The following is a 25,190-nucleotide window of genomic DNA, read 5'->3' on the forward strand; positions in this document are numbered from 1 at the left end:
CGAAGAATCTCACAAGGGAATTTGGCAGCACTGGGAGATAAATATTGGACTGTTAACCAAGAGGCTGGTGGTTCAAACCCACAAATCACTTCTTGGGAGAACAATGGGCTCTCTGCTCCTGTAAAGATTTGAAGTCTCAATGGGAGCTCTCTCTGAGTCAGAATTGATTCCATGACAGCGGGCAAAATCATTCCAACCATTGTAAACCTCAAGTGTCGCTCTTGTTAGATTTGGCTTAATGACAATGAATTTTGTTGTCTAATCCAAAATTATTTTTCCCTCTTTCTCTTTTTTGTACACAGCCTCTTGACTTTGAGACAGCATCTGTTTACAACATTGTGTTCAAGGCAGAAAATCCTGAACCTCTGATAGCTGATATAAGTTATAATTCAAGCTCGTTTGCCACTTTCAAGCTCATTTTGACAGATGTGAATGAACCGCCTGTGTTTCCCCAACAAGTATTCCAAGCGAGAGTCCCCGAGAATGTAGCAATCGGCACAAAAGTGGGCAATGTGACTGCCAAGGATCCGGAAGGCCTGGAGATAAGGTAAAGGTGCTGGCCGGCCTGGTTGCATGCTGCAGCCAAGGCCAGAGGAGGCCGGGAAGGCGGCCACATTCCAGGTAGCTCCTCTCATGGAGCAGTCAGCAATCTGAAGCACGGTATCCCAGTCCACAGGGAGTGTGACATTTGTTAGTCTGCTAGTGAGTAAAGATGACTAAGACAATTATAATTCAGTGCTAAATATCACGAGTGAGCTATGAAGTCACTTGCAGGGGGGAATTCTTGATCTGAATTTGAGGGGTTAAATGAAAGTGTCATGAAACCAAGAACCAAAGGATCCAGAGGAGTGAGGCAACAGAGATACCTCTAGGGAAAGGGAGACGTTAGGCAAACAAGTGTGTAAAAGACAGCGGTGAAAGATCATTGCAGATTCTGGGGCCGGAAGGAGGTCAGAGCATCCAGACCCCAGAGGGCACAGGGAAAGGCAATGGGTATGTTCTAGGGAGTGCCCCATTGACTCAAAGATGACTGTGTTCAAGTCTCTTGAGCTTGCTGTGCCTTGGTTTTCTTCACTTACTAAAAGTGTGATGGTTGAAAACGGTGTAAATCTTTCCATCTTAAAAATGGTTAATTGGTTTTTAAAAGTGCAGTAAGATCTATACAGCTTTGTCCCCCCAAACATGATAGTACCTTTGCCAAGGATATATATGTATAGGAGTGTACCCACCCTCGAGTTGATATCTAAAATACCAAACTCCAAATTCACAGCCATTTGGGCTCAGCACAGACCTAGAGACAAAATAGAAGTGCCTTGTGATCTGCAATTGCAAGCCTCCCGGAAGCAGAGAGCCTGATGTTTCTGGCACAGTGGAAGCTTCCACCAGCTGACCGTGCAGGCAGCAGTTCAACATACGACATGCCGGTGTGAGGGCTCTGGTTGACATCTATAGTCTATTTAAAATCCTGCCATCATTAAGTGTATATGTAGGTCTTGAATCCAGATCTTTTTTGGCTTTTGTACAACATTAGCTTGACTTAAACCAAAGCATGGGGATCCTTAAGCTTCGCAAACATTCGAGGGAAGACTTGGCTCTTAGCCAACTGTCATTCGGGCACTGGGGATGAGTCCCGGGGCCTTTTCCTGACTGTCCATCACTAGTTAGGTCTCTACCTACAGTTTTACTTTTTACCCTTTCTTTAGTTTCGTAAAGAAAAACATAAGAGTGGAGAGAAGGGTGGGGTCTACATAGTAAAGCGTATACTCTCTATATCAGAGTCACACATTATGAAAGGCATGGGACAAAATATTTGAACTTTTACAATCATTTGCTGTTTGACAAATGTTTTTTTTTTCTTACCAATGTCATGAGAAAGCTAGAAAAGTCAATGGTCAAAGATTAAAAAATACAAGCAAACCAAACTCCTGGCCCGCCCAGTCTGTGCCAACTCACAGCGAACCTATAAGCCAGAGTAGAACTGCCTTGTTGGGTTTCTTAGACTTAAAGTCTCTACAGGCCCAGAAAGCCTCCTCTTCCTCCCACTGAATGGCTGGTAGATTTGAACTGCTGACCTTGTGGTTAGCAGCTCAGTGCATTGCCCACTCTGCCACCAGGGCTCCTTTGTCAAAGAGTAGTGAGTAAAAACTTCAGCTGATTAGGGAGAAAATAAAACTGTAATTTCTAACAAGCATGTAACAATCTGAAGTGTCCGGGAGAAGCGGTGACACGTACACAACTCAGTTGAGGTGGGAAGTCGAGGAGGGAAGACTTGGCGGGGGAGACGGGAAGGTATGTCATGTACGGGGTGGTCATACAGGCAAATGAAGATGTTTCCAGAAGGAGGAGCAATCTATACTTTGGGTGCTACTGATAGGCCGATTAAGAATCAAAGATAAAGGGAAAAAAACAGTAGGGAGTAGTAGGACAACTGGTCGGCCATGTATGCTCAAGGAGTTCAGAAAAGGGAAAAATAACAAAGGTCGTTATACTGTATTTATAATGGTTCGTCTGCTACCACAATGGTGGAGTTCTAAACCCCCCATCAGTGCCTCATCAGTGGTTCTCAATCTGTGCGTCACGACCCCTTTGGGGGTCGAATGACCCTTTCAGAGGGGTTGCTCGATTCATAACAGTAGCAAAATTACAGCTATGAAGTAGCAATGAAAATAATGTTCTGGTTGGGGGGTCACCACAACATGAGGAACTGTGTGAAAGGGTCACGGCCTGAGGAAGGTGGAGGACCCCTGGACTAGATGATTTGCTCCTGTACAGAGGACAGCTAGGAAGCCTGGGCAGCTCTTCTCTGGCCTAGGGTGGCCATGAGTCAGAGTCAGCGCGATGGTACTCAACACCATTGTATTGCCAACTGTGCTATAAATTTGAGAGCGTTTCAGAATAAAACATTAGGGGAAAAAAGAATGAAAGCGGACTAATATTTTTGGCCTCAGAAATTGAATTCATCTTTTTCTCGTAGACATACCAATTCTGGTGGATCCTAATCTAACCCTTCAGCAAATATAGATACATTTCCTTTTTTATTTTTTAGTATTATAGATCATAAAATTCCTTCTCACTAATTTTTTTCCATGAGCTATCCAAGCCACTAGCATCTCCCTTCAGGATTCAACTTTGGCCCTGCCCTATTCCCCAGCCTACACTGAGTCTATTTGCTGCATTGTGAACAGCGAGAGTCCTTTAAAGAGTAACTCTGTTCATTTGACTCCTAAAACCTTAGATGATTTCCCATCCTGAGACCAGATGATTGCTGACTCATCACCATAGAGACAACCTAATACAGTACTTGATTTATTGAATATACATATATATATATATATTTTTAAAGAAATTAATTTAATTAACCAACATACCATAATAACTTTTGAATTTTTCTATTATTCATGAGGGCACATTTATTTCCAGTATGTTATTATTATAGAATTTTTTCTGTAAACATTATATTTCATGCTTTTTAAAATTCTGTGAACTTTTTTGTTATTGTTTATATTTAGAAAAAGTTTCCAGGATTGGGGGTTTTTTTTGGACTGAAAATATGGACATCCTCATGGGTCCCATCAATTGGTTTCCTTTGGGTATTGTCCCTCTTGAATTTATTTTTCACTCAGCTGCCATTGAGTTCCATTGAAAATACAAATTTACTGGGTAACCTATCTTCTGATTTAATACCATTTGATGGCTGCCCATTGTTTTCCAAGCTCTGATTTTTCCCCCAATATCTTTCATCTCATCTTTTGCCAGTCAGAGTGCCCCACATGTCAGATGAAACTGTTTGACTTCCCCATCTCCACCAAGCTATTTTTTGGTCCCTCTGCCATGGTTCAGGAATTACCCTAATGTGTTACCAGTCTTCCTGCTTTAAAAAAAAAGGTACCGGTTGTCTTCCAGTTGATTCCAGTACATGGTGAGCCCAAGTGTCTCAGAGTAGACCTGCCCCCTTGGATCTTCAGTAGTTGTGATCTTTCATAAGTAGATTTCCAGGTCTTTCTTTCAAGTCTTTTTTCTTTACTTAGGATTTAGTCATGCAGAAAAACATCCCTAATTTTTATCAACCTGCACGCTCCTCCCCATAGACATCTCTGAGATCCCACAGTGCTCCTTCTATTGTAATGGTCACATTTAATTGGAAAGATGAGCCCCTCTCCCCCACTGGTCTAAGCAGTCCTGCTGTAATCTCTTCCTCTGGCCCACTGCTTGACATTTACCACGTCCTCAGTGTATGGCTGTAGAATGACAGAAGGCAGCGTGTCCCTCAATTCCACACATCTCCTGCATTTGGGTGTTTACGTTTTCTTGTTTGCTGTTCATTTTGGAGGGTGACAAGAATAGGTTTTTAAAAATTACCTCTAGCTGGCTTTCATTTGAATTCTTCAATTACCAATTTTTTTTCCTTTGGGTCTATGATAATACTTGGTCTAATAAATTAAGCAGGAACCCTGGTGGAGCTAGTGGTTAGGTGTTGGAGTGCAATCTGCATGGTTGACAGTTTGAAACCACCAGCCATTCCTTGGGAGAAAAATGGGGTTTTCTTTTCCTGAAAACAGTTACAGTCTCGTAAACCCACTGTGTCCTTGCTTTGGGGCGGTGTCAACTCAATAGCACGAGTGAAGTGAACAAGAGAAGCACAACCGCCATCTTGAAAAGATCACTAAAGTTTCCTTTGACATCAGGTGATGTGTAAATAAAGCACTAATGTATCATATACTGTTCCTTGAAATATGTTAACAATAATCCACAAATGATAAGACTGACCTACTAGTATAATGGTGCATAATATAGTTTTGTATTTTCCTACAGAATAATATAGATTTTTTCCCCTTCTCTTTATGAAGTTATTCCCTGGAAAACAATCAGAAAGGTTGGCTTAAAATTGACTCTGTCACTGGTGAGATCTTCAGCACCGGGCAGCTGGACAGGGAAGTCCAAAGTTTGTATCAGGTACAAGTTGTGGCAAGAGAAAAAGGTGAGCAAATAATAATAATAATAGAAATGGGAGGGGCGGCAATGGGAAGCTGCACTGGGCTGATGCCCCAGAATTTCAGTACCTCAAAGTGGAAGTGGTGTTCATTCACACTTTGTTTTGTTAAATGGCTTCTTTGGGTTAGAGCAGTACCAGGTGGCCAGCCAGGCTTCTGGGGTACTGTTCACTCTTGTGAATCCCTCCAGGGGCTACACCTTCCAGGAAGGTCCTTGAGCCCCTGAATAAACTACCCCCTATAGGTAGGTGGTATGGCCTCTGCCCTGCTCACCAAGACCAATTTTATTCCATTAGCCTTAAATGACAACTCCTTAGGTCCTATCGAATTTGAAACAGAAAATGCTTTCCTGCAGCATTCTCAAATTCCTGTGCATGTCAGAAATACCGCAGGAGCTTGCTGAAGATCGAGACTGGGAGCTCACCCTGGAGACTCTATTTCAGGAGGTCTTGGTGGACCGTGTATCCGTGTTTGGTGGAATTGGATGGACTTTGAAAAAGAAGGCTAGAAGATAGATCAGTCAAGGATGTTCGAGCAACCCTCATGCAATCTTTGCATCCTCTAGGGAATTTTCAATATTAAAAGCAAACAAACAAAACACCTCACAAAAATGTTATACTTACCAGTGATGGCACTGTTAGTTAAAGCATTGAGTTTCTTGGCATTTAAATGGAATGGCTCCAATCTGGAGGCAAAGTTCTATGGACCTTATGCTGATCGATCAGAGTCCCTAAACGGCTAGTAAATATATCTCCTTGGTTTTCCAAGAGAGTGAGAGAGAGCATTGAATGCATGATTACTAGGTAAATTACTAGGGACAGGTTTAGAGCAGGAAGTAAGCTCAAAATATGAATCCTTGGGTTGGGAACCCACAGGAGGGACAGAGAAAGAATCATAAAAATGCTTCCTGCGTACAAAAAGATTCGGAAACATGAGAACCACTGTGGTCAGTTTATACCAAAGCGAATGGACAGTCGGACCATGTGGCAGATTTGGAACCGTGGCTTCTGTTCTTTCTTGGTGGGCCTGGCTGAGGAGGTGACACATTGTCCCTCTTGCAAGTTAAGCACACTCCACTTCCACGATCAAACGTAGCCAACCCTTGCTCAAAAGCCCACGATTAATCACCAGGGAGCGGCTGAGGTCTTGAGCCATGTGCGTCCCTGCAACATACTGTGGGGATCCTCACTTCACTTTGGATGTCTGTGTAAGGACCTCTTACATTTGAGAAGATTCATGAGTTCAAATCAGGGTCCCAAACCCTGCCTCATCCCCAGTTGTTGGCATTGTTGTTGTCATCAGTTGGCTCCGACGCATAGCAAACCTTTGTACGACAGAACAAAACACCACCCCGTACTGCACCATCTACACGACTGTTCTTCTATTCGAGCCCATTGTGGCCGCCACTGTCTCAATCCATCTTGTCCAGGGCCTTCCTCTCTTTGCTGCCCCTCTACTTTACCAAGCACGATGTCCTTCTCCAGGGACTGGTCTCTCCTGAGAGCACAGCCAAAATACGTGAGTTGAAGCCTTGCTAGCCTGGCCTCTTGACATTGAAATAATGCAAACAGTTGAAATCTTTTCAAGAACCCACGTGATTTTATTCTCCATTGGTTACGTGTAGTTAGGAGAAGAAAATTGAGAAGAAAAGCTGGGAGGCAGACTCTACTAGACTGGAAGCAGAGTGATGAGTCAGGACTTGTGAGAATGTATCTGTGATTTGATGTTGGGTAGAAAATGAATAAACAGGAACCATCTCCATTGTGGTTACAGCCCTGTTCTAAGCACTTAGGGTAATTCCATAGTCAGTCCTCGTGCAACACTATGAAAACAACATTGACCACATTGTACAGATGAGGAAATCAAGGCACTAAGACCACACAGCAAACAAGCTGTCAGGCTGCTGAATCCAAGTTCTTCTCTATTTCTTGTTGTTACCTATTGCCTTTGAGTTGTTTCTGACTCAGAGTGATCCCATGGGACAATGTATAGCTGTCCCCATAGGGTTCCCAAGGCTGTAAGCGCTACAGAAGCAGACTGCCACATCGTTCTCCCATGGAGTGGCAGGCTAAGGGATCTTTCGGTTAGCAGCTGTGTTAGGCTAGGTTGTCTAGAGAAACAAAACTGGTGACACCCATATATGTATAAGAGAGATCTTCATATCAAGATGTAATTGTGTATGAAGAAGGCATTCCAGGCCTCACGGGTCTGTTGCCAGTCAGAGCCCTCTTCAGACGCACCTGGTTGCAGGTTGATGATGCAGAAAGGTGAAGCAGGATCACAGGCCAGTGGGTACAGAATTGTGTGGATCTAAGGACATAAACATGGCAAGGCATCAACAGCTCTCAAGGTCAAACAGCCCACCTGGGGCCATCCCTGGAAGCAGGCACAGAGTCCCAGCACGCAGGAAGGTGTAGGGGCAGAGAGAGAGAGAGAGAGAGAGAGAGAGAGAGAGAGAGAGAGAGAGAGAGAGAGAGAGAAAGGAGGGTTCCCCATGTCTCTCTTATAGAAAGGCCGCACCTCCCAGGAGGCATCATCAGATTGTGACCTGATTGACAGACAAGTTGCACTCCACCCCTACACAAGGGCAAGTTGACACTCAGTGCAACCGCAGCTAAACTTGTAGACACTAAACCACCAGAGCCTGACGGTTGTTATTCTAAGCGCTGTCACATAGACCCCAGGCTCACGGCAACCTCAGGCACAACAGACCAAAACCCTGTCTGGTTGTGCACCCGCCCTCTGACCAGTGACGGATGAGACCGTTGTGATCCAAAGGGTTTCCTTTGACTGATGGTCAGAAGTAGATGCCAGATCTTTCGTCTCAGTCCATATTAGTCTGGAAGTTCTGTGGAAACCTGCTCCGCATCGTAACGATGCGTAAGCCTCCCTGGACAGGCAGGTAGTAGCTGCACCTGAGGCTCATTGTCTAGGGGTGGAACCTAGGTCTCCTTCATGGAGAGGGGGAATTCTACCACTGACCCATTGATCTCTCCCTCCTCCCCCACTACCCCAGAGTCATGAACCTTTGTGTGGTCTTTACTGTTTTATTATTAATCATTTTATTGGGGGCTCATACAACTCTTATCACAATCTATACATTTGTACATTCATTACTATCATCATTCTCAAAACATTTGCTCTCCATGTAATCCTCTGACATCAGCTCCTCATTTTCACCCTCCCTCCCCCTTCCCCCTATCTCATGAACCCTTGATAATTTATAAATGATCATTTTTGTTATATCTTTGGGTTTTTTAAAGTTTGTCATATCTTATACTGTCCGACGTCTCCCTTCACCCACTTTTCTGTTTTCCGTCCCCCAGGGAGGAGGTTATATGTAGATCCGTAGAATCGGTGCCTTTACTGTTTTTATCTATCTATTTATCTATCTATTGCCTTTACTGTTTTCTGAGAATATTCGCTTACGTGCTCAACTATTACAAAAGCATGTGCGGTTTTACAGGTAAAGATAAAGCGTGTGGGTGGTTGCCTCGGGCACCGAAGGCTGTGCCAAGGCGCAGTTAGTTCTGTGGGCTTCGGAATGGCCTCTGTGGCTTCCTCACTGCGTGTCCGTGGGCAGCAAGTCACATGGCTTCTCTCAGCCCCAGGGATACGTAGCACAGCCATCTTGAAGTGAAACATGTAAAATATTAGCACAGCCTTTGGCTCGTAAATCTTAGTCATTATTATCACTAAGACATTTTAATCAGGATGAAACCGGGTCTTTTAATTTCAGAAACGTGTTTTCTTTCAATAACCTCAATAAACTTAGCTGCTTGAATGGTATCTTTTTATTTTTAAGAAAGGGCAGTATCTTTTCTTCTTAAAAAAAAAACAGTCCCTGGGTGGTGCAAACGATGAACATAATTGGCTTCTAACCAAAAATGCCAAAATGTTGGAGGTTTAAGGCCACCGGAAGCTCTGTGGAAGAAAGCCCTGCTAACCTTCTGCAAACTAAGCCATGGGAAATCCTACAGAGTGGCTCTGTTCTGCACACACAGAGTCGCCATGAGTCAGAGGGGAATGGATTGCAAGTTGCTTTTATTTATTAAAAAGCAAATGAGAGTTGACAAGTATTTCAATCGTTTCCTTCCCGAGGTGGCTCTTCTTTGAGATCCACAGCCAGTTTCCACCTGACCCTAACGGATGTGAATGACAACGCCCCACGGCTGGTCAAGGACTACACTGGCTTGTACTTGTGTCACCCTCTCAAAGCACTTGGAAGTTTCATTTTGGAAGCCACGGATGATGACCGGCAACCACTTCGAGGTCCACAATTTACATTTGCCCTTGGCAACGAGAATCTACAAAAGGACTGGGAGGTTTCCAAAATCAATGGTGAGTTGTCAAAAAGTACATCAAGAAAAACGATGACGGATGATGGAAGTAGGCTTTGTTTCCTCAGTGGGTTTTATAATACTGAACAGAGAGATTCCTTCAGTGATCTAGAAAGAAAGTTGATGTTGCTGAAACTTGCTTGGGGAAGCTCTCTGGGGGGTGGGGGAGAGAATGCCCTGGGCTGTGGAAGGAGGAGAGGGTGTGGCCATACAGCAAACCCCCCTGAGTGTGCAGACAGAGCGGGATGATCTGAGCAATACTTGCAGATTTTCCCATGAGAAACAGATTTCATGACCATTTTAAAGGCAACGTTATTGAAATAGAATTAATGCATTAAATTGCTACGTTTAGAGTGTATTTTATAGGGTGTGATATATGCATGCATGTATATCTATCCCTGAAGCCATCTCCACAATCAAGGTCATATTCCCGTTACCTTCAACCCTTTCTACATGCCCTGTGGGAACCCTTCCTTCCCATCCATCCATGCCCATCCTCCAGCCAACCATTGCCCTGATTTCCGTCACTATGGATGCGTTTGCTTTTTCAAGACTTTGATCTAGATAGAACGATGCAGTGCATGCTCTGTTTATGTCTGCCTGCTTTCATTTACCATAATGATTCTGAGATGGTGTTGGTGGTTACGCATTGGGCTGCTATCGGCAACACCAGCCACCCCAAGGGAGAAAGATGAGGCTGTCTGCTAGACTCAGACCCCAGAGGGGGCGGTCTGTTCTGTTCTCCAGGAGAAGCGAGTCAGAACTGACTCGATGGCAATGTGTTTGAGTTCTGAGTTACCTGTGTCGTGACATGTACTCCGTCTGTACCTTTCTCCTACTGAATCGCAGTCCACTGTGCAACAACATCACACGTGGTTTATCCAGTCACCTCTTGATTGTCATTTAGGTTGTTCCAATTTTTGGCTACTATAAATAAAGCTGAGAGGCACATGTGTGAATAAAGATTCCGAATGTGCTTCCATTTGGTTAAATATCAAGTAATGGATTGATTAGGCTAAATGGTGAATTCATTAGACTACCTGGAAGGTGTATGATTAAGTTTTAAAGAAAATGCCCAACTTATTTCCAAAGTGTTGGTTTAGAATTTGATCAAATATTGTGCTCATTAAAAATCAAATTGTTTGACTCCTGTTGTTGAGTTATAAGTGTTCTTTCTGTATTCCAGAGACAATGGTTTTGTCAGAGATGTGTTCTGAAAATATTTTCTCCCAAGCTGTGGTTTGCGTTTTCATTTTTATAACACTGTCTTTTGAAGAGAAAAATGTTTAAGCTTTTATAAAGTTTGATTCATGAGTCTTCTTCGTATTATAATTTGTATTTTGGTATGATTTTTAAAAAAACCTTTAAAATTGTAAGTTAGGTGGACGCTTACTTATCGTCAAAATTATATTCAACATTTTAAACTATTTATCAACTGCCCCCCACAGTTTATCCTTCACCTGCTCCTTGATTTCTCTCCTCCCTGGTGGGGACAACTGTCTTCCATTCGCCCAAGCTGGCGCCCGTCAACACTCTTGTCCAATGCTTGGTCTTCCCTCCCTTGCCCTTTCCTCTTTGGAAATCACCAACATCTGTTCTCTTTGGTATGAAATCTTCATCTTGTTTTTCTTTTTTATCAGTAGACTTATCCAATACTCAGCCTTTTGTGACTGGCTGATCTCATTCAGCATAATGTTCTCCAGGTCCATCCCTGTCATAAGGTGCTTTGCGGTTTTTGTTTTGTTTTCAGCAAAACATACTTTTGATAAGACCTTTAGGAAAGTTTTTTGCCAAACCCAACATCACGAAAATGGTCCCCTGCGTTTTCTTAGAGGTTTCATAGGATTTGCTTTGACATTGCGTTCTATGAGTCACTTCAAATTAACTCTTATATATAGTGAAACATTGTCCTTTTTACATTTCATTTTCTTGACAACTTTGTAAAAAATCAAATAACTATACATATATATGTGCCTATCCCTGGACTTTCTCTTCTGGCCACTGATCTATTTGTCTTTCTTTATATCAGTTCTATACAGTCATGATTACTTTAGCTTTATGATCGCATTGGAAATCAGGTTGTATAATTCATCTAACTCCCCCAATGGCCATGTTCTTATCTAATAGTCGCATCATATGCGCCTCTTCTGAGTCAGTTCTGATTAATTGTGCTTCTCATTATGAATCACATTTTCTTGCATTTCTAGTAGCTATTAAATTAGATATTTGACATTGTGGATTTTACTTTGTTGGATGATGAATACTTTTGTCTTCCCATCAATATTTGTGAGCTTTGTTCCGAAACGTAGTTGAAGTGTCTGGAAATAGTTTGGTTCTTTTTGCGCATGGTCTTTAAGTTCTGGTAGGCAGGGTCAGTGCCATATTTAATCTTTGGCTAACCTGGCCAAGCTGCTGAGGTCAAGCCCTTCTGGGAACTCTCCCTGATGCGCAGTCAGGCATCAACGTCTCCGTGCAGGCTTGTAGGGCGGGAACTTGAAGGGCCCTTTGTGAGCGCCAAGCATTGTTCCTTCTGAGCCTGGTCGGGTCTTTCCCCAGCCTTCGGTAGTCCTCATCTACATGCCCTGATTCGTTTTCAGCTGCAGACTTCAGGGGCACCCTCTGCACTCCCCTCTGCTCTCTCCGTGGAGCTCTGGCTGTCTCTGAGAACTCTGGCTGTCTTGGATCCTCCGTACCCCAACTCTCTCTCCTTACATTAGGGAAATCACTGGGCTCTGCTTGGAGCTTCCGGAGACCTGGCCATGCTCTCTAGGCCTCAGCTGGGACAATTGAAGAACCGACTTTATTTCTTTATCTTCTCTCGGTGATTCTTCGTGGTTTAATGTCCAATGTGCTTATAAAAAACATGACTTCCTCTATTTTGTGGGTTTTTTTTTTTAAGTTGTTTGGGTGGAATGGTTAATCTGTCTTCAGCTACTCCACCATGTCCAGCTGTGGCAGTGTGGGCCATGATGATTTTTAAGAATCCAAATGGCCCCTCAGATTCTGGGGAAACAGTTGAGGCAGACAGATGGGGAAAGGTGTAAGATGAGTGAGGTCCACCAACACAAGAACAATCTTTAGGCATTTTATTTTCTAAAGAGAAGAAAAAAGAACAACAAAACCCTGTAAACAAAATACCACCCAGCCCCTTATCTACGAAACTGAAGGCATTCTGAGGCCGATAGATACTGTGACTTTTGCTCTGTCACCTAGCCAAGTGACAGATTTGAAATTCAGCATCGGGTCTGTAGACCCAGGTAGTCTACATAGCCATTCTATATAGTTCATAGCTCATGTCTGTAGATCAACAACAATTTGACTAATTATAAGTTCTTACATTTTTTGTTTTGTTTTTGTTTTTCTCATTATGGGAAAGTCCCTGGGAGTGGTACCACTTTGCGCTAACCAATTCCTAGCTGACCTTGGTAGCTGACAGCAAGACCAGGCTTCTTGCTAGTGTTGCGCGAGCTGGCGTTGTGTTTACATGCCCTCCATTCTCCTCCTGTTCTGACAGGCACACATGTGAGAGTTTCCACCAGGCACACAAACTTTGAAGAAAGAATTTACAGCTTCTCAATCCGGATCAGTGATGGAGGCCAACCACCCATGGAAAGGACTGACACTTTAACAGGTAGGTCTTTTACTGCAGGCCATTTAGAATAGTGCCTGTCACCGTGGGCAACTTGAGGGAATGCTCGCCTTTGCTGTGAGATTATGCAAATACTCCCTTAAAAATTCTACTACCCAATACTCTCTGCTTTCCAGTTACTTTCTGCTCATGTGTGGAAGATAGGTGTTTCCAGCCAGCAGGTCAACAGCCTGGAATGCCCACGGTGGGCATGGCAGTTGGTACACTCCTGACTACCTTACTGGTCATTGGTGAGTATAATGTTTCAGATCCAAAGATTCCTTTCCCGAACCTCAGAAACATAAACTAATCCCAGGGCCTGAGCTCGTCTGTATACAAATGGTAGCCTAGGCAATAGTCAAGAGTATAGCTCATCAGTAAACCATATCAAATGTTCCTGGTTAGGAGTTATTATTTTAGTGTCATCTCTATCCATCATAGTTGGGAAATTGGTTTAGTTGGGAAATATAACATAAATCCCTTTAAAACATAAGCTATTATTAATTATACCTGGTTGCCAACTTTCCATGATGAAGGAGAAGGAAATACAGTATCTGTACTCTTGCTATGTGTCAGATGTAGTACTTGATGTTGGTCCTTTCATGATGGACAAAACATACACAGATCCTATATTCAAAGCTAAATATTCTAGTCTGCCACTGTCGGCATATGTGGAAGTTAGCCTCACGGTGGAGATCCTTAAACACCTGAAATTCAATGAGCTTTTCTTTGTATATTTTCATGACTGTAACTCTGTTGCATCTGTGCCTTGACCCTTGATTTAGAAAGATAGAAGTCCCCTGTTCGATTTCTTTCTTTCATTTTCATTTGACTATAGTAATTACTCTTTCTCTCTTTAATGGTTGCCATCACAAGTTAAAGACTGGAAATGGTTACTTCATTGATTCACATGTCCCCAAGTGAAAGGTTTGGGGTATCTAGCAATCCAACTAAAAGGGATTACACAGTTTCCTATCTTGTCACCTTGAAAAGAACTTGGGGTTCTTTTTACATCGTCTTAATGGTGTCTTCCTGCACCTGGTCTTTCCTGCTGCCATCCATGTTATAACATGGGACTCAGACTCTGGTTCATGGCTCTCCTTTCCATACGCCTTATTAGGACCTGGAAGGCCCCTTCACTGCATGCCCTCTGCCCATCCAAACATGTGCAAGTTGGCCATCATTTTCCCCTGGTACACACCTGTCATACTGCTCTGTATCTTTTCGTACCTGATTGATTTTCCTGTTTTAAAAGAAGTTTTGAGTTCATACTGTAAATACCATTTTCTAACACAACCATCTAATTGCACAATTTTGCTACCAATTAAAAGTTGACAGAGTTTGGGGAGATAAAGAGGCGCAGTGATGTGGCAGGAGAACCTTACAGTTTCATATTCTATCCCCTCCCCCGAGAGTACAGTCGAGATCATTATAAGCCCCTAATGTGTCTCTGGGATGCCAGTCTTTCCTGCCATGACTCTTCCTGCAATGTCACTGAAGGTTAATTTTCTTAAAACTTTTTTTATATTTGCCTCTGATTTATAGTATAGATTTAGTGCTAAATTATAATTTTGCAGGCAGTCAAAAATGGGAGAAACTAAAAAAAGGTAGGTAGTTTACTCAAAAGTGTCTCCAAATCTAGACTGGAGTCATGCAGCAGGATCATAGAAAATGGGATATTTGGTGTGGACCCAAGAAAAATAGGCTTTGGATAAGTGGCAAGTTCACCTACACCTGGTTGTTCTGATTAGACTGTTCTTTATTAAAGATAGTAAAAGGTCGAGCGCTCTGTCAGATGTTTACATGAGGATTTTTTCAAATCCTTTGAGTAGACAGGACATTAGCATCTTATGTTCCTTGGTAGATGGACAGCTACCAGGCCTGGTACATGTGAGTCAAAGTAAAGTAAGTGATAAGCACACTTGTCCAAGAGAGGAAATACTTGGGCTTCCTTATTCACCAGGGCAACACAATCTCTGTTGAATCACAAACAAAACTGAAGTTTCATGACTTATGCTTTCCTACCACGCTGTGCTTTATAAATGACCGTGACGGTCCATTTGAAGAGTCTGTCTGCCTGACCCTGAATTTCCTCCTCCAGGTGTCATTTTAGCAGTGGTGTTTTTCCGTTTGAAGAAGTCTAAAGACGGCAGCGGCACTGAGGGTACTCAGCCATCGGAAGTCAAACCTCTGAGCGCATGAGCCGGAAAAGCAACGTCTGGACACCAAGTGCCATGCCGACAATGCAGTCGTTTAGTATTCCATCCAGTAATTTTACTTTCATCCAATACGCATGCACCATGTTTTTATATGCGCTCCCTCACCCTCTAATATGTTACTACTCTTAGATAATTCACGTGCTATAGACCGTAGGGATGCTTTTCATTTTCCCATGGTATTTTTCTTGGCTATTAATCCCAAAACAAAACCGTTTGTCCCCCTTCAGGAAAGGTGGGCTAATGAAATATTCTGTACATTTTTCTCTTCATAAAGAGCTTCATTTGTAAGTTATCCACCACAGGACGTCCTGGATCCCACTGATGCTTTTTGAAAAGTCTAGCCTATGTCCCATCGGCTCATCAGCTTCCTTGGTAGCTCATTCATTTCAATGGAAAGAAAAGAGCAGGATCTCAGGGGACAAAGTAAACAGATCGCCTCATCCCTTAACAAAACCTGTTGCGTGTTGTTATGAGGCCTCTTTCACCCAGTGTACCACTCTTCAGTTAGAGTTGTCTTCTTGTCTGCGGGGCGCAGACCGCAGAAGGGATCCAAGCAGGCTGCTGTGCTTTCACACAGACTCCTTTCAGAATCCTCGCTTCAGAAACTCAACATATCACCATGCTGTGGATGGTTTCCTTATGTGTATATTACGAACGTGTTGGCCATTATTTAATGCGTCAAGAGAAAAACAAGGACGCATGAAGGAAATGTGTGTAAAACTCCAGCAGAAAGGTTGATTGTGGTGGGTTTTGTTTCTCCCATCTCTTGGGTCCTGGTTGCTAGTTCCTTCTATTGGCTCAGAGGGAGAGCGGGCTCCAATGATTCTCTGTCATGTATTCACATGGCCTCCTGTGTTTAATTAGCCTGAGGACTCTAACTAAAGGAAAATAAAACTCCTCCGCTGACATGACTGTAGGCTGAAGTGTTCAAGGTAGATACCCTAGGAGTCGACCACTTTTAAGTCAGAGAACCTCGGAGGTTTGGAAACCTCTCTCGGTCTGCAGCTGTTGACTTGAGCCTGGGACGCATTCAACACCACACACCGTCCCAGAGCTTGTAGTCATGAAGAAGAGCTCATGTGTGACAAGGTGCTCCGACAACGGCTGCTGAAGTAGGCCATTTGTCGCGACTTCTGTAAACCCAGGGGGCTTCTGAAGGTCTGTGGAAGATCCCATTATCTTCAATCCCGTATTTCTTTTTTTTTTTAATCCCATATTTCTATAAACTTAGAAACCTCTTTGGAAAGTTCTAGTATATTTTCAAAAGCAAAAAAAAGATGTGAAACAAAAGAAAGTTCACAGTTCTAAGACCCCAGGACAAGTTTTCTAAGGAACCTTAGTGGCGCCGTGGTTAAGTGCTCCTCTGCTAAGCAACCGATCAGTGCTTTGAAGCCACCAACCACGTTGCAGGAGAAAGCAGTGGCCGTCTGTTTCCTTAAAGATTCATAGCAAGTGTTTGCAGAATGACAAGGGCATCGAATGTACAGACGTGCTCAACACAGTGGATGGATGTATGGATTGTAATAAACGTTGTATGAGCCCCCAATAAAATGATTTTACAAAAAAAGAAAAGAAAGAAAACATTGTTGACACCACACACACACACACACACACACACAAAGATTCATAGCCTTGGAACCCTCTGGGGCAGAGCTGTGCTGTGCTAGAGGGTCCTCGTGAGTCCGCATCATTTGGGCAGCAATGGATTCGATTTGGTTATCGTTTTCTTGTGTAACCTTATATCGTACCTCAAGCTATTCTACCTGTCTTTTCAGCTGGGACTCACTGGAAGCCTCGTACTGTGTAAGATTCGCTCTGGCCTTACCTCATAAAAAGATGCAAACAATTACCTATATGAAAAATTCACAAACTATATCCCAAGCTGAAGAATAATTCAATTTCTTATCACTTTATATAGGTATTTTGACTTGAGTGTTTTTAGCCAACGAGTGACAGTTACATGACATATAACTAAAACCAACCCACTGCCATAGAGTCAATTCTGACTTACAGTGACTCTCTACGAGAACAGAGAGCTTCATCTTTCTCCCTCAGAGGAGCTGATGGGTTTGAACCACTGACCCTTCAGTCAGCAGTCCGCTGTTACTCTTACAGCATCATCAGAGTTCCTGACATGACATCTAGACCACTTAAAATTGCCAGTCCAGCTCATTTTCAGAAAATCATATCATTGCTACTAAAACCCCGAGGCAGGTCAGCTAAGGTGTATTCAGGGCTTCCCTACCTGAACCCCATGCTATCCTTTCAGGACCAACAGCTATTTTCTGATCACTTGGAACTTTCTGATCCATTACTGCTCTTGAGCTTCCTTTCCTGAAAAGTCCTCTCTTTCACCCTACTCATTCTTACATGATCAGCTCCTACTCACTCTTGCCATCCCAGTTGCCTCTGGGAAGCTTTCTCTGACTTTCTGCAGGGGACCAGGGCACTACCTCATCTAAACTTCCGCACTGAGATGAGGTACATTGTTTACCTTATCAGGATCCAGTCCCCATTCTTTGGAAGAAACAGTTTGCCTTCCTACTGGACAACAGCCCTACCAACAGCTCCATTTTGTGTGCTTTGGGTAGAGACAGCCCAACTGTCCTCAATTGCTCGAGCTCTAGGAAGGAATGGCGCGGTAGCTCAGTGACACTAGAATTCTAGGTCAAAGTCAGAAAGAGCGTGTGCGTGCACTCTCTTTCCTGCTAACCTATGAGGAAGTGGGCTCAGCGTGGCCCGCAAGAGTTGGGCCTGCTTGAAAACTAGGACAACAGACCCTCAAGAATTGAGAGGAGACTTCAGATGCTGAATACCTGTACCTAACTGCATCTGAAGGTAACCTGGCCCTGGACTTTTCCATCCTGTGAGCCAACCAGTTCACTTTGCTCTTGTTAAGTCTCATTGGATTGTGGTTTCTTACACCCAACCCAAAGAGTGCAGATCCGTACCTTGCATCTGGCCCCTCTTCCTTTGAACCCCCAGGGCCAGGTGATACTCTTTACTAGTCTGGGACTTCTGAGAAGACAGGAATCCCTTTCAGTGTTACTGTGGTGCATCATGACGCCTCAATGATTTTTCCTAAATGAAGAATACCTGAAATCGCTGATTTATTTTGACCACTTATGTGGTTGTCATTTAAGTGATACTTATTTGACAAAATTCTGAGTTACAAACGGTGTGCTTCTGATCTTTTTGCCCATTTATGGAATCCTCAAAGACTCCTTAAATGCCTATCTCATCTCCCTACTTCTCCCTACACACAAGTCCTAATATTCCATTCAGGTCTCCTAGGTTCCAGAGCTGGCTGTAATAAACAGGGCCCGTCAGTAACAACGCCATGAAAAAGAAAACAGAAAGAAAGGAAGAAAAAGAAAGCAAGCTATGAGACCTAGGGGATTTGAGGGAGTATGGGAAGAACGGGACCTCTTGTGAGAAGCTCTGTGGGAAGACAAAACCTTCCGGGAAGCAGCTGATCAAAAACAGAGACCTCTGCCACCCCATAGGCCAGTGGTTCGCGACCTTCATCATGCCGGGGCCCTTTCATACAGTTCCTCATCTGGTGGTGACCCCCAGCTATAAAATTGTTTGTTGCTACGTCATCACTGTCATTTTGCTACTGTGATGAATTGGGCGACCCCTGTGAAAGGGTTGTTTGACCCCCAAAGGGGCTGTGACCCACAGGTTGAGAACCACTGCCATAGGCAGAAAGCAGATACGACATGGGAAGAATCAAGTTCAAGAAAGGAACAATTGGTGCCAGAATTCGGTATAGTGCTCTATGCATTCCGGAAGCTGGTTCAAGTTTGAGGCCTTTAAAGACACCTGTATTTCCCAAAAAGACAATGTCTTATAATGTCCATCTTTTACAACAGATTTTTGAATACTAACTAGAAAGGAAAGAGCAAACAGCATTCAAACCTAGAAGGCGTTATATCTGCCTTTACACGCATTCCCGTGTCTCGCACTCATGCCAACATATGCGTCCAAAAAGCTCCCCACACAGCCCGTCTTCCTTAGAGTGCGTGGTGTTGAAGGGTCAGCTGTCCAGGGCTTCTCAGTGGATGCAGTTTAGAATCCTCTAGGGGTATTTTCTGGAAAATATTCATCCCAGAGGTCTATCCTCAATTGAATGAGAGATTTGGGCATGGGGTCCTTGTGTTGGTATTTATAAAATCTCCCTGGGGATGTGAATGTGCTGAGAATTCCCTTTCCCGAAAACCTCTGAGGGGCAGGTGAGTTCCAGGTCAGTGTGGTATCTGGTCCTTTTTTGCATCTGAAGATTCAAAGAGTCGGGAATATGAATGGGAAAAATCAGGAGCCTTCTTCTTGTGACAGCCTCTCAACACATCACAGGCCTCTCAGCATCCTGGGCATCTTCCCATCCAATCTGCCTTTTCCACACCCTCTCCCAGTCTGGTGCTGACAACATGGGATCAGGAGTTCAGAAAAGGCTTCAACTGTCTCAAAGGCAGACCCAGGAACCTGAAAGAACCAGAAAGCTTCACGCAGGAAGCTGGGTCCTGTCTGAAGCCGAGGGGTGAGTCTGTGTAGCCTAGGGCTCACCAAGAAGCAGCAATACTTCGCTTTTTGTACCAGACGCATCTCTTAAAAAATGACTCTAAAGCACACATTCATACAAAGTGAACCTCTGGTGCATGCGTTTGGAGAGTTGGTCATGGAAAGGAGTATTTTAAAAGTACAAACGATTTTTCATTTTCCATATTTATGTTTTCTTTTCATGTGGCTCTCTTTCCACATGGGCCAGGAACACAATATACCAGGCACAGTGCAAGCCCTGGCCAACATTCCCAATGGTTTCTGAGTGTCTTCTTTAATGTAAGCCATGTGGGCCCTCACACAAGGTGGACAGTTGCTGAAGATAGTTGGTGATTCCACACAAGAAGACATGATCATAGACTGGGTTGTGTGCCCCCAACGATATGGCGAAGCACTAACCCCTTCTACCTGTAAATATGACTTTTGTCATCAGCTGAATGAACATGTAGACTGGAGTTGGTGACCTTACAACAGAGAAAGATACAGAAAGACAGAAGAGGAAGTCGGACCATGTGAACAAGCATCTGGAAACCAAGGAAGGTCAGAAACTACCAGAAGCTTAGAGGAATAAGAAATGCCCTTCCCCTAAAGACTTCCGAAGGGGGGGATGGCTGCTCGAACACATGGATTTGGGCCTGTAATCTCCAGCACTGTGGTGAATGTCTGTGGTATTGTTAAGGCAGCCCTAGTAACTAATCTAGATTCTCCCCTGGACTTCTGATCTAATCGTGTTGATGGCTATAGGACATGCCATGCTCAAGGGCTGCACATGCCAATGGGTCTCCAAATTCTTGGACAGAATCTGAAGTCTCTTCTCACTCATTTATTGGCCTGGAAGAGCTGGTTGAGTGGGCAGTGAAGTGGGGGGAGCAGATAAAAGAGAGATGGGATATGAAAACCAGTGTTCGTTCATCAGATTGCGAAAAGCATTTTCATTTTTTCCATTGCAACAACTGAGCCGATGTTTAAATCCAGAATTTGAAAGCCTAATTTTGGAAGAGGAAGTGGGTATGCACACGGAGGTGGGAATAAAAATAGCATGCGTGTTTACCCAGAATTTTTAGTTACTCTTTTGAATTTAGCAGGACTGGGAGGAAATGGGATGTATTCTTGGTAGCAGAAGACCAAACTGGGCCTCTGGCTTCTGGCCCAGGAAAGATCTCAAAGGCAGAATTGCCTGTGAACTGCTCAGGCTCAGCCACGAGCATTGGCTTGGTTCGTGGGGGACACAGAGAGCCAGGGCAAGGGTCTTGGAGAACCCAGCCCTGAGCAGGAGGAGAAAGAGACTGGTTGTTGAGGGCTCCCAGCTGAATGTGGTGAGAGCCCAGACCCATTTTCCGAGGTCTACTGAGGGGACGGCAGAGATTGCCCGGTGTGAACAAATGCCTATCGGTCCCAGGACACCATGGCCTGGTGCATACTGGCCGAAGTTCTAGCACCGTGTGTGGTAAACGCTGGCCCTCATGATACTGCTTTCCTAAGGCTCCCATAGCAATGGACCACAGGGTGGCTAACCAGAACAGAAATTCATTCTCCCACCGTTACGAAGGCTAACATCAAAGACTGCTGTGCCAGCTGTGTGCGTTTGAAACCTTAATCTTTATGCATGTCAAGTATTGAGCTCAAAACACTGAACCCACTGTCATTAAGTTGATTCTGATGCATTGCAACCTTATATGGGGCCTCATGGGGTGTCAACCTTCACAGGGCAGGAGTGGATTGTGGTTGCTTTTAGGTGCTCTCGAATCAGTCCGAACCCACAGAGACCTCATGTACAACAACATCAAACACTGCTGGGTCCGGCACCACCCTGATAATGGTGGTCAGGTGTGAGCCACTATGCCAGTCTCTCTCCTGAGGGTCTTTGTCTTTTCTGCTACACCTCTACTTTTCCAAGCATCATGCCCTTTTCCAGTCTCTCCTCATCACATGCCTCAAATACTTCTTCCAAGAGAGCTTTGTTCACTCTTCTGGTCGTGTTAAGGGTCCACAGTCCTTACAATAGTCTTACATATTAAGAACCCATGGTCCTTTCAATATTCTTCATCATGAATAGCAGGAGAACACTGTTTTCCATCATAGCACCTTGTTCATGTCCTTTGCCTGCACTGTAGATGATGTAAATGAAGCATGTCCTTTCTTAGCATGCATCCATAAGAGCAGGGGTCTCGTTCACTGTGGCAGGCATAGGGTCCCATGTTTGAATGAACTAGTAGCTTAGTTTAGAATATAATGAAGGATTCAAGACTTTAATCTGTGACACAGAAAGGGAGTACTGAGCAATGCACAGAAGAGAGAGATTGGTGTGTGCCCAAACCATAAAGGAGGTGTGAGCCTTGATCAGGGTGGTCAGAATTCAGAGAATTTGGGACCACCAGGGAGGACACAGCAGATTAGGGAGAATCATGGTAATATGAGCCCTGGTGGTACTGTGGATTAAGTGTTGGGCCTCTAGCCAAAAGGTTGGTGGTTCAAACCTACCAGCTGCTCCACCACAGGAGAAATGTGGAAGCTGTCTGCTCATGTAAAAATTGACCATCTCAGAACCCTCGGCAGGGTTGCTACGAATCAGAATTGACTGGGTGGCAGTGGGTTTGGTTTGAGTTTGGGTGAGGAGGACACACAAAAAGGGTTTTCAGGTTTGCAGTACCTTCACTGTTAGCATCTGCAGTCACTCTAGTCTCCTTCCTCCTCTGGAGCCTTCCTTCTCCCCAGGGGAACATGGGGTTCAGGCTATTCTGGTCGCGTGTCCAGGCTTCTCTCCCCAGAGCGTCGTGGTGGTCTCCCTTAGAGGACTACACTCAGAGTTATGAGTGACCCTCACTCGGTCCCTAAGCCTAGGATAAGTGTTTTGGAGAGGCCATTATAGATGCATGCTGACTGGGTCAAAGACAAAGCACCTCTCCCCGTGTCCAGAGGGCTCTCGGTGGCCATAGTTCAGTGTCCCTCCAAGGTCGTCGGAAGTGGAGCTGGATCTCCCAGGGGTTCGCAGTCACAGTGTGTTCAACCTGCTGCCTGCATTTTGTTTATTTGTTTCCTTCATAGAAACAGTAGGTAGAAAACATCGTTTCAGTCATTCACTGAATTATGTACTTGCACAACTTTGAATTTCACCAACTTCCATCAAATGTAATTAAAGACCCAGGGCTGTTACCCTTTTATATATTTCCTGACTAATGATCAATAGGTGTTTATTTAGCTCACTCTTCTAAGGAGAGAGCTCTCTGTAAAGAATCAAGTCTTATTTTTGTTATTCATGTGTTTTCCCCTCTTGATCATCCCCATCAAGTCCTGATTCTAAGCCTTGTGCTACCTACAGAGACTCTTCAAGATAACAGATGCTTGGTGAATGTTGTACTAAATTGAAGAGCCCCAGGAGCTAAAAGATCTGTTTTCTGCTCTTTATCAACTGAATTCACCGGAACTCAAAATGACTGTATGGTAACCATAGTGTCATCCTTGTGGAGGGCAACTTAGAGCAAAAATCTCATTTTTAGCTTTAAATGATCTGTGACTTAATTTGGGAAGCTTCTTTCAACCCAATGTTAGACATGATTGAACAAGAATAAAGAAGAATGAAGTAAAATAAATTTCTGCTATAGTGGGACCATAATTTAAAAATATAAGCACAACTCTCTGCTACCGCCCCAACTCTTTAAGAAGCTTCTAGCTATTTCAGAGTTTGAAGGGAATGTCAATTGCCACATTTTGTCCAAGGGCAATATCATGTGACTGAGCTGGGAATGAAGTCATGCGGGTATGTGTTTTCTGGACTCTTGCCCAGAGTGGGTTTCTCTTTGACATTATGTCCAACTTTCTAACACAGCTTGCCATTACTAATGCTCATACCCTTTTTATAAAGTCATGTTTAAATATAAAGGAGACAGCAAAAATGCTCAGGGTGAATGGAAGGAGAAAGAAAAGGGGGGAGGGAAGCATTCATTAAAGGGAAGTGAGCATTTACCTTGATAATGTCAATTAGGACCTTATCCAAGGAGCCATCTCAATGGTTTTACATGATTTACTCTGTGTTCTAGAGTATTCTGAATTTAACTCCAGATCACTTTCTTCAGCTTCAAGCTGTAGTCACTTAACCCACAAATTGCTATTTTTTGATTTCTTTAACACTAGTAAGCAGGCAGAAGAGGTGGAATGCTTTTCTTCCATGCTAGAGACTCAGGTTTGAGTCCTGGCTGGTGCACCGCATGGGCAGCCATCTGTCAGTGGAGACTTGGGTGTTACTGAACAGGGTTCAAGAGAGCTTCCAAAATAAGACAGACTAGAAAGAAAGGGCTGGTGCTGGACTGAAAACTTGGCCAGTAAGACTCTGAGGATCACATGATTGATCAAAGTGTCGGGTCCTCAGAAGGGATTTCAGATGTCCTCAGACTCCAGGCTCAAGGACTATTCCACCAAATAATAAGTAAATAAATGCTCACAGTAATACCTCCTCATCCTGGATCACTCTTGTCCCTGATCTTTCACCGGAATCACAGCCTGTACCTCAGATCAACTGGAAAGCATTTTACGGAAATGAGAAGCATGCAAACCCCTCTCTGTGAGGCCAGAATTGGGGCGCTGCAGAGAGCCTCGGTAAAGACCTTCCAACAGCTGGGAACAGTATGAGAGAGCTGCAGAATCCATAAACCATATTAAGAGTTTTGGTGCCCTGGAAAAAGCTCTGAAATGTTCCAATCATTAAATTGCCCAACTTAAATCATTTTCAGATGAGCAGATTCAGGACAAACATTACCAACTTTTCCAACTCCATCTTATGTTCCAAAAGCAGAAATGAAAAACAATAAAGGTGAATGCCCAGTTCTTATGCCACCTGCTCAGACGAGCGATGTCAAATTTAGGACAAGGAGAGGGACGTCAAGACAAAGCCCCCCGTGTGCCATCTGCCTTTGGAGCCCAAAGTGTGAATCTAGAAGCTTTGGATAATTAATTCAAGTGAATTTAGTCTTAAAATGGTTCTGCCAATTAATACGAGGGCACTTGAAACATGGTCGATGCTTGGGGAATGTTTAGTTCATAGCTACATAAATTCATAAATAAATAAACAAAAAATGTAAGAAGTAGAGTTCTTTGAAAACACTACCCTTAAGGTTTGACAATGTAAGACAGTTCTATGAAAGAGAATAAGATATAGTGGCCAAAAAGGCACAAAGGTACAGACAGCAAAAAGAGTTTGCAGTTTGTAGTGTTGACAGGAGGTAAAGAAGAGAATTTGAGGAGAAAGTGGTTGACCCAATCGAATCCAACAAAGAAACCAGGAAACAGGACTAATAAGTGACAAGATGACTTAACAACCAAGTGGTAATCTCAGGGATAATAGTTTCGGCCTCTGAGATGGTCCACATCTCCTGGTCATACGTTGCTGTGTTTCATCAAGCCCCTACTACAACTTTGGGCAAACTTTAGTGTGTCAATGATAGTGGATAAAACCTGG

At 43.7% G+C, this 25,190-nt stretch overlaps 1 protein-coding gene across 1 annotated transcript in view; it reads left to right on the top strand.

Moving 5' to 3' along the window:
- Positions 1–16,709, top strand: part of CDH17 (cadherin 17) — a 58,908-nt gene extending 42,199 nt beyond the window's left edge. The window contains exons 12-17 of the mRNA XM_075550612.1: positions 303–547; positions 4,848–4,978; positions 9,093–9,332; positions 12,846–12,962; positions 13,097–13,210; positions 15,061–16,709. Coding sequence (XP_075406727.1) covers positions 303–547; positions 4,848–4,978; positions 9,093–9,332; positions 12,846–12,962; positions 13,097–13,210; positions 15,061–15,161 — 948 coding nt within the window. The 3' untranslated portion in view covers positions 15,162–16,709. The remainder of the gene's footprint in view (positions 1–302; positions 548–4,847; positions 4,979–9,092; positions 9,333–12,845; positions 12,963–13,096; positions 13,211–15,060) is intronic.
- The last annotated feature ends 8,481 nt before the right edge of the window (positions 16,710–25,190 follow it).

The sequence above is a fragment of the Tenrec ecaudatus genome, chromosome 5 (genome assembly GCF_050624435.1).
Source record: "Tenrec ecaudatus isolate mTenEca1 chromosome 5, mTenEca1.hap1, whole genome shotgun sequence".
NCBI lineage: Eukaryota > Metazoa > Chordata > Mammalia > Afrosoricida > Tenrecidae > Tenrec > Tenrec ecaudatus.